The sequence below is a fragment of the Cynocephalus volans genome, chromosome 8 (genome assembly GCF_027409185.1).
Source record: "Cynocephalus volans isolate mCynVol1 chromosome 8, mCynVol1.pri, whole genome shotgun sequence".
Taxonomy (NCBI): Eukaryota; Metazoa; Chordata; class Mammalia; order Dermoptera; family Cynocephalidae; genus Cynocephalus; species Cynocephalus volans.
Window position 1 is genome coordinate 34,635,460 of NC_084467.1, and position 16,433 is coordinate 34,651,892.

General features: G+C 49.8%; 1 protein-coding gene across 2 annotated transcripts; it reads right to left on the reverse strand.

Moving 5' to 3' along the window:
- Window positions 1-39: 39 nt before the first annotated feature.
- On the reverse strand, window positions 40-16,231 carry P3H1 (prolyl 3-hydroxylase 1). Of its 2 annotated transcripts, XM_063104398.1 has the most exons (15): window positions 15,716-16,231; window positions 12,807-12,959; window positions 11,650-11,839; window positions 11,314-11,445; window positions 10,266-10,405; window positions 7,705-7,794; window positions 7,367-7,419; window positions 7,071-7,192; window positions 5,116-5,243; window positions 4,881-4,976; window positions 4,241-4,391; window positions 2,574-2,691; window positions 2,052-2,127; window positions 1,605-1,745; window positions 40-1,199 (listed from the first exon to the last, which is right to left on the reverse strand). In XM_063104398.1, exons 1-15 carry the CDS (start codon window positions 16,175-16,177, stop codon window positions 1,044-1,046), a joined length of 2,208 nt encoding a protein of 735 aa, XP_062960468.1. In that variant the 5' UTR covers window positions 16,178-16,231; the 3' UTR covers window positions 40-1,043. The 2 variants fall into 2 exon arrangements, with proteins under 2 accessions (XP_062960468.1, XP_062960469.1); XM_063104399.1 differs by lacking the exon at window positions 1,605-1,745.
- Between the last annotated feature and the right edge of the window lie 202 nt (window positions 16,232-16,433).

Sequence of the window (16,433 nt, forward strand, 5' to 3'; positions counted from 1 at the left end):
ACATGCTACCTCAAGGGATTACACACACAAACACACACATACATATCTACTTATGTTTTTATTATCTGTCTCCCTACAGAGCATAAGCCCTATGAAGGTAGGAACTTGTTTTGTCCACTGTCACATTCCCAGCACCAGGCACCTGGCTGGTGCTCAATGAGTAAATATTGGTTGATTGAACAGATGGAAGCTCAGAGTGCAGATCCCTACACACTCTGCCCTACAGAATCTCCAGCATAGCAAGGGCACTGGATGCCCAGTTCCACTCTCTATGCCTCCTGGAGGTGTGTCGTCCTGCACACGCAGACCCTGAGGTTCAGGCGGCAGAGCAGGAAGCATGTGGCTGACATGGGGCGATGTGCCAGAGCACTGCTGACCACTGCTGCCTGCCAGAAAAGGATTAATGATAATCCTGACCATTCACCTAGAGCTTTACAGTTTACAAAGTGCTGTCACATCCGATATTGCATCTGGGCCACACAACTGCCCTAGAAGGGGGGCAGAGTGAGGACTATGGCCCCCATTATACAGATGAAAACCCTGAGGTCCCTGAGGCTTAGTGTCTGGCCTGAGGCCACACAGAAAGTGGTGGAGCTGGGTTCTGAGCCAGGCCTTCTCCCGCTGCACCTTCCACCACATACTGCCTGGAGTAATTTTTATCAGGTGAGACCTCTTGGGCAGAAAGGGCATATTTCCACTTTCTGAACAAACCACCAAGTAAAAAAACACAAATCATTTATTCTTTGGTCTACACAGACACTTAAATACTGTATTGCTGTCATGCGGCTACCTGTGCAGGCCCCCGGGACGACTCTGGGCCTGTGTCCTGAGCCTCAGCCGGCCTCAGGGGAGCGAGCCATCCTGCCATGTTCACTCCAAGAACAGCAGCACTGTGCAGGAGGCTGTGAGCAGGGTCCCCACACTGGGTAGTGGATGTAAGTTCACCACTGCTCTATGGCCCTGAGAGGCTGGCCAGTCCAGGGTGCAGGACAGAGTTCCTCCCTGTGGGTCTAATCAACCATCCATGTGCGACCTGGATGCTGTCATAGCTCGTCCTTGTGCCTTGACTCACTGCCCAAGAGAGACTCTTCTGCAGGTTGTGGGGGACCCAGTTGGGAATCCAGGGGCTGCTCCTGGAGGAGATCCACCTCTTCTGGGCTGAAGAGCATCTTCACCAGGTCATCTGCCTGCACCCTGTCCTGCAAGAACAAACCCCTGCCTATTAAGAGGCCTCTGGACCAGGTACTCAGCATCTCTCAGCTACTGCTTCCTGGAGAACAAAGAAGTGCTTCTCTAATGGCCTCCGAGCTCATCTCCTTTCCAGTAGGTCCTACTCTCTGGACTGAGACAGCTGAGGTGAGGCCCAAGGAAGGAATCAAGAATCCAGCATTGCTCCCCATCTCGGTCCTCCACCCCACCTGGAGCCCCATTTACAGGAAGAAGGCCCAGGAAGGCAGAGGCAACATGACCACTGTGACAGTGCTGGAGCTAGGAGTCTCAAGCCCAGAGCTCCCATCGTGTCTAAGCCACTGGCATCAGGATCTGGGGGAGGAGGAAGCAGAGTGAGGGCCCTCCCAGGAACAGAGCAGGGCAGCAGCTCTCACCCGCTCACTGTGCCGAGGGTCCAGGGTGAACCACAGGGCGATGGCACAGCGCTGCCCCCTGGTGACGGCCTTCACTCCATGCGGGTTCTCAGTGCCTGAAGAGAATCCCACGGCCCGTCCACACTGGGGCTGCACTTCTGCCTAAAGGGGGCAAGAAGTGAGGATACACAGGACAAAGACCATAACCCACCCTCCAAAGAGGCATGGCTCATTAGGGTCCAGGACTGAGGGCGGCTCTTCAGGTTGGCTTCACAAAATCCAGTTCTAAAGAGAAAGGGTGACCAGGTAGAGTGACTGACGCTTGTATCTCAAAGTCCCTGAAGTGGAGAAGAGGCCAATGGCCACCAGGAAGCCCATTTGGGACATTCTATCCACTGCACTTTGGGGACATTAGCTCCAGAAAACAGGGTTTTTGTATCTCAGGGATGTGGACAAGGGAGTACTCACCGTCACGGTCTTGGCGTCTAGTTCAGTGAAATAAAAGTTTCCTCCATCGAAGTCCCCATTTAGGTAAAGGATGGCACTGGGAAAGGCAGAGACATCTCGATGCAGCCCTTCTCCTCCACTCCCCAGAGCCTTCACCTCCATGTGCTCTCTACCAGCAGCTGGAGGGTGGCCTTTCTTTGTAGGAAGAAATCCTTCAGGAACCTTCTCTGAAGCTAAACACAGCCCGCAATCTTCCCACACTCCACCCTCGCCCCAGAGAATCCATCGTGCACTTCTCTGGGTGCTTGTGTACCAAGTCCACTTACACTTGTGGACTTGTGCTTATCATACTGTACTATAATGATTCCCTCTTTGTCTTTCTATCCTGAGGGTCTGAGGATAAAAGATTGAATTCTGGGAACAGCTGGACCCAACCTGTCGCGCGCACGCGCGCGTGTGTGTGTGTGTGTGTGTGTGTGTGTGTGTTGGGGGTGTGCAGGCAGAGTAGAGGGCACTGGGGGGCCTCAGCGGGAGAGCTGGCACCTGTAGTCCCGGAAGGTGTAGGCAGGAGGCTCCTTGATGCACACAAGGGTCTCAGCGTTCAAGATGCAGTTGTCCACATGGACTGGATGGCTACTGTCCTTCCTCTCAGCCTGTGCCTCTGGGGCCAAGGTAATGCAAGTTAGTGCTGGGGCACCTCAGGAGCTGTTGCAGCTCTCTTCTTGGTGGTGGTGGTGGGCGATGCTCCCTAACATGAGTTTGGGTCTATGGAAATGGCCAATGAACTGGCGGAGGGGCTATCTCTGGCTAAGCCATAAGCCTAGGGGCCAGGACAAGCCTGGAGGGAACCAGCCAAGATACTGGGTGGAAAGGCACAATCCCGGTTTGTGGCTACACTACAATATAGGGAGGCCCAGGAAAGTGAAAACAAGGAGTTGGGAGGTGGGCAGCATGCAGGGTAGAGGATCGCAGGAGATAAGGGAGGGATGGCATGAAGAGGAGCACAGAAGAGCTGGCCAGAAAGGTAAGGAGTGAGGCTTCATAAGAGGCCCTGGGAGTGGGGGTGGGTGGAGAAACCACACAGGGAGAAGGTGGTGAAAGAGGACGGGCGTACTGTACAGTGCCAGGCAGACCACGTCCAGCACATGGAACACAACTGCCCCCAGCACAAACCTTGGACATGCCCTGTATAGGCTGGAGGCACTATTGAGTCACGGCAGATGGTTCCTTCTCCATCCCCACATGTCCAGCCAGTCACCAGGTCCTGTCCCTCCACCTCCCACACCTACCCCGTGGCTTCTCTTCTCTCCTCCCATGGGCACTCCTGAGTTTAGGCCTCAATCACCCAGGTCACTTCTGACCAGCCTCCCTGCCTCTGGTCTGAAATCTCTAGGCACACAGCAGCAAACAGTAATCTTTTAAAAACAAAGGCCTCGCCAAGTCCTCCCGGCTCCCTCTGCCTATGCCCACACTCTTCCACCAGGAGGCTCCGTGGCACATACAGTCACGTGTCTGACAGATTCCTCTGGCTGTGCCCAGATTTTGACAGAACTCTAAACATCCAGAGGGAGCACGAGGCCCTCTAATCCCCACCCCCATCAAAAGCACATTAGGGCTGGGGCCCACTGAAGGCTGCAGTGACAGCAGCTGTGGACCCCCTGTGATCCCTGCAGCACTGGCTGTGCCTCACCCTCCTCAGGAAAGCAAAAGGGGGAATGTGGGAGAGGGAGCGGGAGGAATAACCCCAAATCTGCTCTAACTTGCAAATTAAGTAGCTCTCTCACAAGTTTGGTATTTAACAATTAGTAACAGAGAGCTTGCAACATAGCTCATGATTGATCTAAAAGATAAAAAATAAACTCTTGAATGTAGTTCTCCATGATGTGGCAACTCTCTTAGTTTCCCCAACTACCAGGCTGCTCCATGACCCCATTCCTTTGCACACATGGTTCTTTCTGGCTTGAATGTCTTCCTGCCACCTGTGTATTCCATAAACATATTCATCCTGCAAAACTGCTGTCACCTCCTCCGGGAAGCCTTCCTGACCCCTCGATAGGTTGCCCGTAACTTCCTCCTGCTACTGCTGCAGGTCGGGCTGGGCTGCCGTATGCTGGTCCATGCTGGCTCCCCAGCTAGGATGCGAGGGCCCGTGTGTGTCCTTCTCCACATCCTCAGCGCACTCGGGGAGGCTGCAGGGCCACGAGGCCTACCTTCAATTGCCGTGCGGCACACCAGGTGGGAGTAGGAGAAGTAGAGGGGGGTGTCCAGGCGGAAGTAGGACTCCATGACGCGCCGCACCTTCTCGGTCACATTGTAGTACAGGTGGGCGCTCTGCAGAGGGACCTTCCCTTCCTGCCCCAGCTGCCAAGGAGACCGGGGTCAGCTGCCCTGAGTGCCCCTCTGAGGGCTGCCAGAGACACTGAGGTGCAGACCCCACACCGTGTCCCCCCACCGAAGGCACAGCTTCTGCCCCCCACACTGACACCCCCACCGAATGCTCTTTCCCTCTCCTTCCCACTTCTCTTCATGAACAAACTGCATGTCCTGCTCAGAGTTGCACCCCTCTGGGGTCAGCCATTCTTCAGAAAGCATTCTCATAGCTTTTGACGTGAGTTTTGTCTTGCTCACCTCATTTTTATTACCCTTGGTCTAACAGCCAGGACTCAAAAGTTAACCACATTCACTATAACTCCCCTCGCTCCGTGACAACTGGAACGTCGGCAGGCAGACGCTTTTTACCTCTCCCACCACCATCCTCAGATCCCCAACTTGAGCTTCCCCTCCTCCGCCCCCTCGGGCAGGCAGATTCCCTCCTTGTCCACATGCTAGAATGCTCACTACAGAGTTTACCTTAAGGGCTTTGAAGACAGTGACTCCGTAGAACTTTTCGTTGGGGGTATGTGGGGAGGTTTGACCCCGGTAGCCATCTCCTGAAACTGCTGCCACCTGCATGGCCCAAAAAACAAGGTGAAGTTAGCTAGGGCTGAGGAGGGCTTGATAAGTCAGTGCGAGCAGCAAGGGACAGGCAAATGCTCAACACCTATGGACCCTTAGGGAGAAGGCGCAGTCCCTGGGCTTTCCTTACGTTGGTCAGTCTCTGCAGCTCCTGACACTCATCGTTAGAGATTACGCCATCCATCACCACCCGCTGGGAACCATTCAAGTGTCTGGAGTTCATGGTGATGCTGATGCCTTCATACAGCAAGGGGCCACCTGCAAAGCAATGACAAGACTCCAGCAGCAGCTCTGTGACTCTCCATCGGATATTGCATCCTTGTAAGGAATAGAAATTCCAGTTGTTTCTTGTTCACTGGAGAAATCTCCCACTCAGTCATGTCCACAGGTATGTGGTCCAGAGGACAGAACTTAGAGTTGAAACGTGAGATCCAAGTCCTTGTCCTAGCTCCATTACCAGACAGATGCTGGCTCCTGGGCCTTCATAAATTGTTGAGGAAACATCATAAACACATTCTTAAAACATGACCTCTAGAATCAGAAAGAACTGGATGTGACTCCTAGATCCTTGACTTATTGGCTGTGTAACCTCTGCCAGTTACTTAACCTCCCTGAGGTTAATTTTAATTAATTAATTAAAATTAAATAATTTTAATTAATTAAACTTCTCATCTATCAAACAGCACCTACCTCATATGTTTGATGTTAAGAACAAATAAGGCAAGTTAAAAGCTTAGCATAATATCTGGCACACAGTAAATGCTCAAAAACGTTGGCTACCATTAAATTATCGTCATCATCATCATCATTTATTTAAAACAAGAGTCTTACAATCTGCCCAATGCACCTCCTGGGTAGTTATGAGAATCAAGAGAAATAACAGTAAAAGCTCTCTAAAAACAAAGGAATGCTGGACAAATTCTTTTCACATGCTAATCTTGTTAAATTAGCCCCTGTTAATTTAAGCAACTACAGGGCAAAGGCCAACATTTCTCTTACCGTTCTCATGGTGTCTCTCTGAGCTGGGGACATTCTAGAGACTTGATTTGACTCCATCTGTTTACTGAGGCCTGAGTGTGTGCAAGTGTGCTAGACAATGGCAGGGGTAACAGCCGAAGACAGTATCTGTTCTCCAACCATTACACAAATAACCAGCACATGGCAGACCAGAAATGCCCTTAGAATTGCAACAAAAAGGAGGGGATTCCAACAGGCTGAGAGATGAAGAAGGGCTTTGCATGGTATATCTGAGATACCTTCATGGGCAGAGACGGTGGGAGGTGTGTCAGGAGGAGGGACAAGCATGAACAAAGACTTGTGGGCAGAGGGCGGGCTCAAGGAATAAGGAGCAGCCCCGCTGGATGAAGAGAAGGTGTAAGCAGGAAGAGAGAATGTGCAGTTAAAGGGGTAGGCAGGGAGGGTCAGCGTCCCAGTATTTGGAAGACTGGGCTAGCATCCGAGTGTGCAAAGGGGCAAGGACAGACTAGATGAGGAGAGGTGGATGCAGACAGGAGGCGAAGGGGCCAGAATCAGGCCTGAGGCAACGGAAAAAGGAGGCGGTTGGGGAGAGACCAGGAACAAAGCGCAGCCACAACTGGTAGGCCTTCCAGGCGGATGGCAGGGCACAGGCAAGTGGGGGAAGAGGAGCCAAAGGAGACCTGAAGGTCTGGAGTCTTGGTAACAAGTCGAATGGTGGAAGTTAAGAGGAAAGTTTAGGAGCAGGAAGACAAGGTGAGTGCTGTCCTATAAATACTTACTTAAGTGTCAGCACCACGCTCAGCCAGTGAGCGAACCGGCCATCCGTATATGGGACCCGAACCCGGGGCCTTGGTGTTATCAGCACCGCACTCTACGGAGTGAGCCACGGGCCGGCCAATACTTACTTAAGTGAACTAAACTAGTGTTACTGTGACACAGGAGTCGTATTTCTTAGCCAAAGGCCAACTCTCAGTGCTCTTTCCAGGTGAAAGTCCTGTTGGTGAGCCAGGGACGCAGAGGCGAGGTTAAGCCCTCACACCCGCTGACTCAGATCTTGAGGCTGCCCCCACAACAGCTGCAGATGTACCCTGAGCTCCATCCTCTCACCTTCCCGGGTCAGCCTGCTCACATCCAACGACTCCTTGGTCTTCTCTTCCACAAGGGTCTCAATCTCTTTCATGAGGTTTCCGATCTCCTGGGAGATGCGTACAGCTGTTTCCCGTTCTGACCTGTGAGCACAGCTGCTCTGAGGACTGCATTCTGAGGCCAGCCTGGGCTCCCTCCCCACCTTCCCAGACTGGACCTGCCCACCCCTTGCCAGGAGTTCACATCTGCCTGGGCTCAGGAAGCCTCAAGTGCTTCATCAGACCGATCCAATCATGCAGTTTCTTCAAGGTCCTCACTTCTGTTTCTCTTGCAATCTCTTGGGAATCACCTCTTCTGGAGTCCATGAATCCTAAAAGCAAGTCAGATAAAATTAACAAGGCAGGGTGGCCTACTTTAATCTTCTGGGTCTCAATGTATAAAATAGAGCCTAAAGGAGAAATCTACTTTCTCACCTGCCTCCTTTCAGGAGACAAAATCTCTGAACCTAAGTCACTTCCAGCTGCCAGAGCTCCCCTTTCCCCTTCCTCTCTGTCTCTGGTACCATGCTGGGCTCAGGCTGCACAGTGTACCCCTTACCCCGCTCTCAGCCCTATCACTATCCCCCCTCCCCACTGGCTCCTGCGCCCTGGCTCACCGGATCCACAAAGGGAATTCCAAAAACATCATAAGCGAAGAAAAGCAGTTCTTTCTCCAGCAGGCTTCGCTGGCGGTACTCCTGGGCACTCTGAGGAAACAAGGGGGAGCCATCCTCTAACTCTTGTGCTGCCCACCCCTGGCATCCACACTGTGGATCCCTGTGCAACTGGAGCCACCTCTCCCCACCATCACTGTACACCTGTTCCCCAGTTTGGGACATAAGTCTCACTCTGTGCTCAAGGGTTCCTCTTGCTTGGCACAAGCAGTACCTCTGAGGGTGGTATAATCAGGCTTCCCCTGAGGGAAAAAGCCACCTTCCTACACTACCCCAACCCCCACTAATCTCTGGGACAGAAAATCTGATGATTCTCGGGAGATGTGGAAATACTCTTCAAAAATGGAGAATCCCTTCCTGACTTCTGTAAGAGTCCAGTACTCTTGTGTTATTCATTTCATCTTTACAACTACCTCTGAGGTTGATACTATTATCTTAATTTTACAGATGAGGAAACCGAGGTACAGCAAGGATGTGCAACTTGTTTAAGGCAACACTAGAGGAAACAGCAGAGCAGGGACCTACATCCAAACCCAGGTCTTTCCCATCCTAAACCCATGTACTTTCTACTCTCCATCTGCCTCCCATCAGACCCTGGCCAGTGTCTCCCTCCCTGAAGATGGACAGTGGCAGTGAGAGCAGCTGGGCTTGGCACTTGGGCCTTCCCACATGTGCTTGCAGGCAAGGCTTACCCAGGACAGGGAAATTGAGTACCCTCCAGGGTCACATCTTTCCCTAAGCGCCCTTCTAGTCTCCAAGCAGCAGAAGGAATGAAGAGAAGAGGAAGACATTGTCAGTTGAAATAAAAAATGGGGCAGTTCAAAGAGAAAAATGTTACAGGAGTCAATGAGTCCTGTGTCATCTACTATATTTACCCAAGAGGAAGATGGAAATGTTCTCTTAAGGAGTTTAAATTACTGGCTTCCTTCACCAAGTGCTATTATCTCATTCAACCCTCTCCAACAACTCTACGAGGCTGCTAGGGAGCAATTCCCACTCCTGTCATTCATTCAACACTGATTTACTGAGGATCAGCTCTGAGGCAGGAACTGTCCAGCACTGGGACAGAGCAGAGAACAGACCTGGTCCCCACTGACCAGCCACAGGCCATGAGCAAGTTACTTCATCTCTCAGAACCTAAACATCCTCATCTGTAAAGTGGGAAGAGTGCCCGCCTCACAGGGCGGTTGGAATGATTCAATGAGGTGATGATATAGACTACCCAGCACAGTGCTTGGTCTGGGCAGGGGCTCGACAGATGTTAGTTACCTTCTTTCCACAAGGAGAGTTCTACTTAAATAGACTAGATTGACCACACGGGTTTATTTCTCCTCCCCTGAACTCACTAATATTAAAAAAAGGAAAAAAAGGTATTAACCAAGCAAGACAGAGGCTGGAAGAGGCATCTTAAAGCCCAGTCACCATCTAGTGGCCAAAGAAGAAAATTACATGGTGACCAGTCTCCACGTGGGAGGGGATGGCAAAAGGATTATTCTTTTCTCTTTTTTTATTTCTTTCACTTTTTATTTTAGAAGAGACTTATTTCTTTCTTTCTTTTTTTTTTTAAAGATGACTGGTAAGGGGATCTCAACCCTTGACTTGGTGTTGTCAGCACCACGCTCTCCCAAGTGAGCTAACCAGCCATCCCTATATAGGGATCCGAACCCGTGGCCTTGGTGTTATCAGCACCACAATCTCCCAAGTGAGCCATGGGCCGGCCCTACAAGAGAATTAGTTCTACTGGAGACTCTGAGGATTCCACAGCTTGGCAGGAAGAATCTTGCTTTTTTCTTCAGAGTAATAGTCTTTGTGTTATATAGATTTTTCTCCTTGTTTTGGAGTGAGCTGGCAATAATGCTGAAGGATGGATGGGAGAGGACAGATGACGGCAAGAGGAAGGGATGAGGAGGAAAATGGAGCCAGAAAACTGGTGAGAAGAGGGCTGGCTGGTTAGCTCAGTTGGGTAGAGCAGGGTCAAGGGTCGATACCAAAGTCAAGGGTTCCGATCCCCATTCTGGCCAGCTGCCAAACAAAAAAAGAAAATTCCTCCTCTGTTCTAGAATTGATTCTTCCCAAGGTTAAGGGTTTGGATGCCTCTACTGGCCAGCCAACAACAACAACAACAACAACAATAACAAAAGACGGAAAGAAAATGGTTGTGAGGAAAAGAAAACATAGCATAGACTAAAAAATGATAGATCTCGGCTAAATGGTTTCAAGTGGGGGATGCCAAAGACAGGAAGGAAAATGCCTGCTGTGTGGTTCTGCTTTTCTGTGCCAACTCAGACATCTGGGCCCAGATAATGCTGGTAAGGCTCCCTGTATTCCCCATGCACCCCCCGCCCCATGCTCTCTTCTCCAAGTGACAAGCAGAGTCAGCGCACGCACACCCGGCACAGGCACCCGGCTCGCACCTCGACTCCTCTCCTTCTCCCTGCTCTCTTGCTCTCCTACTCTCTGGTCTGAGTTCGGGGCAGCTGCTGTAAGTGAGGCAAGACTCTTACCTCGCGGGGGCCAATGGATCTGGCCTGTTCTTCTCCAAGCATAGCTGCGTAGTAGGCCAGATTCTGGCTCATCACCTCATCGTTGGGGAAGAAGAGGAGATAGGTCTTGGCGCATTCAATAGCCTGTGTATAGTTTCCAACTGAGAAGCAAAAAAAAAGATAGCTGAGAGGAAAGGGTTTAATCCTGGGAACAAGGAACCATTTAGCACCCAGTCTCAGCAAAGCCTGAGGCAATGGTGACAGGGCAAGGTGGCACCCACTACATAACATGATGGGCTGATTTGGGGGGAGGTGGGGAGTTATGGAATACACATACAATATGTAATTGATTTTAAGGTGTTCAATGTCCTCAAGGCTGCCTAACATTGAAACAAAAAAGCATTAGAACCCTCTGCATTCCCTTATCTTTAAAATGTCACAAATAATTCAAATACCTCCCAATATCCTGCCTCAATACACCCAATCATTAAATCAATCTCAGAAATATTCCTCTGTCTTCTTTTTCCTATGAGTTTTCAGAACAGGGGGAATGATTACAACATCAGACGTCCTCTTTAGCAGAACAGTTCCTGTTCACATGTGTTAGTCTCCTCAACTCAACTATGAACGTTGCATGCTCTTGAATATGCTGCAATGCTTAGTGCACAGCAGGAGCTCAGTAAAGGCCTGCTGACTCATTGGTTGTGGATACCGATAACCCTCCCAAGAGCATCGGTGCTACACCAGGGAGAAGGGCTGGAGAACATGCTGTGAGCTGGTTTAAACAGTAGCATACCCTTACTTTTGCTATTACTTTTAATTTTTATTCAAAATTAGATTACACATATTATAGAAGGGACAAGAAAGACAGGCCCTAGAGTCTCCCTCTCCCAGCTTTTTGGGCCAGTCGTTTATGACAAAATACTGAGGGACTGCTTGGGATGGTGCCTCCCACTGCCACAGAGAAGCCAAACGTGTAGAATAGGTATGGTGGCCGCAATCCCTGCTCACCTTACTTTTAGTGTCTCAGTTAAGGCAGCAGAGAAAGAGGAAAGAAAGTAGGTCTTACTGTTATAGTAGGCAAACTGCAGATAATTATAATGTGACGGGAGGAAGTCTTCAAAGGGCTTTTCTCGACTTGGGTGGGAAGCGAGTTCAGTGACACAGCTCTGCTTACAGCTGAGGACCTGGATGTAATGATCTGAAAGGAATCAAAGCAGGGATGTAATTACAAGGCCAATCTTTCTGGTTAATATGAACAAATCCAAATGGAAGCAATTTTCAGTCAGATTCCCAGATTTAAGAAGTTTGGGAATGAGGCAGGAGATGCTGTGTCTGATTTATCAGCACATGGACCTCCCAGCCCCAGGAGGCCCGGCCCAGGGCTAGGCTCTGCATTGCGCACCTGTGATGGCCTGGAAGAGGTCAGCCTTGTACTCGAGGTAGTTGTAGCCGTCGTAGTCATAGGGCCCTTCGCAGAGGGCACGGCACTCCTCATTGGCCACAAAGTACTCTTGCAGCGCCGCCTCTAGGTGGGGCACAGCTTCCTGCGGCTGTTCCTCTGAGTAGAGTCGCACTCCCAGCCGAAATTCCTGCTACTGGGAGGAAGGGGTACTCAAAGGCAGGCCACAAAGGAACCCTCTCCTTGCCCTCGGCCCCCTTCTCATGGATGGAAAGGGGTGACCTGGGTGGCTGCTACTGAATGAAGGCCTTTTGTAAATGGTCTATACCTGTTCCTTTAGAAGTTTACAAACATTTAACACTTAACCTGGATAAAAGATATGTGGGAGTTCATTGTAATTTCCTTGTGCTTTTCTGGAGGGCTAAAAGTTTTCAGATAAATACAATTTGCTTTTAAAAGTCATTCTGAAATTGTTTCTAATACTTCTATTTCTAAACTATTAAAATGTAAGAGAACATAAGCTCCTTATAGAGATGCTATATCATCACAGTCAATATCTCTTATGGAACAGACTTTTCCTGCTAAACAAGCAGTATAAGAACATTGAGGAATACTGCACCACTTATTGTAGTGGTGACAGTAAGCGAAAACCTTATTGTAGTGAAAAGAAATATAAGTAGTAAATTAATATAAGATGGGTTATCATGCAGCCATTAAATATTGTGTTTTCAGGGCTGACCGGTTGGCTCAGTTGGTTAGAAAATGGTGCTGATAACACCATGGTCAGGGGTTCAATCCCTGTACCCGCAAGCTGCCAAAAAAAAAAAAAAATTGTTTCTTTTCAAAGAAAATTTGAAGACATGAGAAAATGCCTCATGTCTTCACACTCATGACAGCTCAGAAAAGAATGATGAAAAACACATACACAATGTGACAGACACCGAATTAGGTTAAAAAATTAGATATGGAAGACTTAAAAAATATGGCAAAATAACTACTGGTTTTCTTAAGGTGGCAAATGATTAGTTACCATTTTATATTTATCTACGTTTTTCTAATGTTGTACAATTAACATTTATTACTTCTGTAGTCAGAAAACAATCCTAGTAAATGATACTTTTGAGGGAAAGAGAGAGAGAAAGGGATTCAGTTTTCTTCACCATATGTGGTTTGGCCTCAAGATCCTTGAAGCTGGCCTCCTTCACTCCAGACATGGTTTGGTAGTAGTCTAGGTTCTGCCGCATCTCCATGTGCTCAGGATTGCCCACGAAGAAGGTGTGTGCTGCTGCTACGGCTTTCTCCAACTTGTTTATCTAAGGATGAAGCACAGGAATGTAATTCTCACATTCAGACTCTGAAAGTTTGTGTCCAGATGTGCAGTCCATGGGAAACAGGAAATCCCAGCCTCCCTGAACCTTTCAGAGCCTTTCATTGAGTGTGTCCAGCGTTGGCCATCCCCGTTGGCCACCCCCAGAAAACAAGCCTATTGCAGGAACTACCTACATACCAGAGTTTAGGAGTGCAGTGCCTCGGGCAGATTTGTAGCTATCCCAAATCAGGCATAGGGGTTCCCCTTAAAGGTCATATTGTGGGGGGAGTGTTATGGAAGACTACCTGCCTAAGCACTACATTCTCAAGATTCAGACATAGTGATTGAGCTGAAGAAAATCTAAGGCTTCAAGGATTTAGGGGTAGGGAAGAAAAAGCAGTTAATAATTAGACTGTGCCTAAGAATTTCCCTAGAAAATACTTTTCTGGGGGGCATGAAATAAAATCAAGTGTTTCCAATACATTCAGGGAAAAGGTGGGTGAATGAAAAATCCTAAGGTCCTTTACAAAATACAGAGGTGGTATCTTCTGACTCAATGCCCAGGGCTCATGAGGTTCAAACAAATAGTTATAAAGAAATCTGAGTGGAAAAAATGTGCTACACTATTTTACAATAATGCCCATAGCAATGGACTACAGCATATTAGAGTAACACAGGTTCACATATAAAACCCAAAATAAATCACTGATGATCTAGTGATTAACTACGTGGGCTTTGGTGTCCCACAGACTGGTGACAAATCTAGGTTTAATTATTCACTGGCTAATTATTCACTTGCTAGGCTTTAGACAAGTTACTTAAAAGGTTACTCTTTAAACTCAGTTCCCTAATCTGTCATCTGGAGATAGCACTCACTACCTACCTCAAGAGATTGTTGGGAGGGTTAAACGAGATGATATACATGAAGTTTCTAACACATGGTGCTGGGCACATATTAAGTGCTGAATAAATGCTAGCTGATATTATTAATGCACTAAGAAAAAATTTTTATTAGCATTGTTACTAGTAAATGCACACAAAGCAGTCAGTTAGGGGACCCAAGGTAAATAATTCCCCATCTCTGTACCTCAGTTTGTTTAACTGTAATATTAGAAATTCTCTCAGTTCTGCCCCTTTTATGGCTATCTTTTTCTCCCACGTCTTTCAGTACTGCTCCTGCCTTTCTTTCTTCTTCCATCTCCTCACTCCCCTCCCCACCCCCAGCCTTCTTTATTCTCTAAGCACTGAGGCACCTGACGTCCTTCTCTCCTGTGGATAAATGCACATGGCTCCGAAGCCTCATAATTGTTTGCCCTGCCACCACATTCTCCTTCTTCTAAGGCTTATTCTGCATGGTTTCCAGAATCACCATTCTAAAACCCATTTCTGGTGATGGTTCCTTGAAGCCTGCAGATTTCTCTTTTGAATCTGGCCTCACTTACCTTTCCAGTCTCCTCTCCTGCTGCTCCCCAGGCACATCCAGACACCCCAATCACAACAATTGACTTTTTCCTGAATACATCATGCTTTGGTTCCACTTTCCCTTCTCTCTGGAATGGCCATCCTTCCTCTATCCCTATCAATATTTAGAACAGGCTTCAATGCCACCTCTTCTTTCAAGATTCTCTAATTTCTCTGAGACAAAGCTAGACTCTCCCTCCTTTGTGCTCCCACCCCCCTATGTACATACCCTTTAAGTAGTCCTTTCTACAGTGATTCTTAACAGCAAAGAAAGACAAGACAAAGAAACAGTCAAGTATTTTCATTACCTGTACAAGAACTGGGATGTAGTAAGTATTCAATAAACGTATGTCAAAGAATTTTAGAAAGTGCTATTAAGCGAAATGCCAAAGAAACAGCCCAGTTGTCTTGGTTTCAAGTCCAGTACTCTTCCGAGTAACTAGGAAGAATGGAGGGGAACTGTGTAAGCAGAATGCATGTGGAGAGGTGGAAATCTGAGGTCCCCAAGAGTTTCTAAGTCTCTCTTTAGGTTGAAATTGTAGGTTTGTTAAACTATAGATAAAGTAGATATGCAGCACAGCTCCTCTCCCCGCCCCAATAAAATGGGACTAAGAGTAGCATCTACCTCACAGGATATTGTTAGGATCAGGGCAAATGAGTCAACAGATGCAAAGTGTGCCTGGAAGTCCCTGCTGGCTATCATCATCATCTCACAAGCTCGGAGAGTTACAAGCCCATCTGTACACTTGGGCTTAGGGCACTCTGGCATTCTTACAAATACTCATTTTCTTTGGAAATGTAACAGACTAGCCAGAGGGTCCTCTACAGGGAGGGACCAGGCAGCCCCTGCTGGCGACGTGGCAATCCTACGTTCTGAAAGAGAGCTGCTGGACTCGGCAGCAGGAAAAGCATCACTGGAAAACGAACCGGAAGGAAGATAATGTAGAAAGCTTCCAGCTTCTCACTCAGACACTTACAATGAAATCGGTTTGGGAGACCCAACCTGCTGCTTTAATTCCCTCTAGGAGGCCTCCGGGGGAACAAAAGGCCAAGTTTTGCTTGGCCTGTGCCCTAACGCCAGCTTGGACCTTTGGGGTTAGCATCTGCCCACGCGAAGCGGGCGAGGCAGGTCCCCTGGCAGGGTCTTTGCTCTCCCTGGGTCCGAGGAGAGCTCTCCAGCCAGGAGGGCACCTTCTCTCTCTGTAGACACTTCCCTGGCCCCCGAAGTTCCCCAGGTCTCCTGGACCCACTCCTCTCCCCAGAAGAACCCCGGTCACCCGGCTCCGGGCAGGTCTGCACCTTGAAGTAGGCGACCTGCAGATAGTTGTAAGGGCTCCGCTTGCGGAACTCCAGCTCCAGCTCCTCGCTGAGCGAGTGGGCGGCTGGCGGCCCGAGGCAGCGGCGCAGGCAGGCGGCGCGGCGCAGCAGGCCCCCGAAGAAGTGCAGGTCGTGCAGGGCGGCGGCGCCCGAGGCCTGGGCCAGGCTCGCGGGCGAGTCCAGGTCCAGCTCCCACGGGAAGTCGGCGGCACAGCGGGTTCGGCAGCGCAGGCGGAGGGCGCGCAGGGCGGCCCGCGAGCGCAGCGCCCGCTCCATGTTCAGGACCACCCCGGCCCAGTCCCCGCGCGCGTAGGCCGCGGTCCCCTCGGCGAAGAGCAGATCAGGCGCCAAGTCTCGTCCCTCCTCGGACTCGACCTCGGCCCGGGAGGCGGCGGCGGCGACAGCCAGCAGTGTGGTTAGCAGCCTCATCGCGCACGCCGCCATCGTCTCCTCCTCGCACCTAACGGGACCGCCGGCCACTAGCCACGGAGAGCGGAGTCCCACCCCCGGAGAATCCCCGCCCCCGGGCGAGGCTCCGCCTCCCAAGCCGGGCGGCGCATGCCCAGGAGGCTTGCACCGCCTCTTTTGCTGTCAACCAACCCGGACCCCGCCCTTTAACGGAACCCTGTGCGTCAGCCGGAGCCCCGCCTTCGAGCTCAGGCCGAGCTCTGTCGCTCTGACGCCCAATGGCCAAAGAATA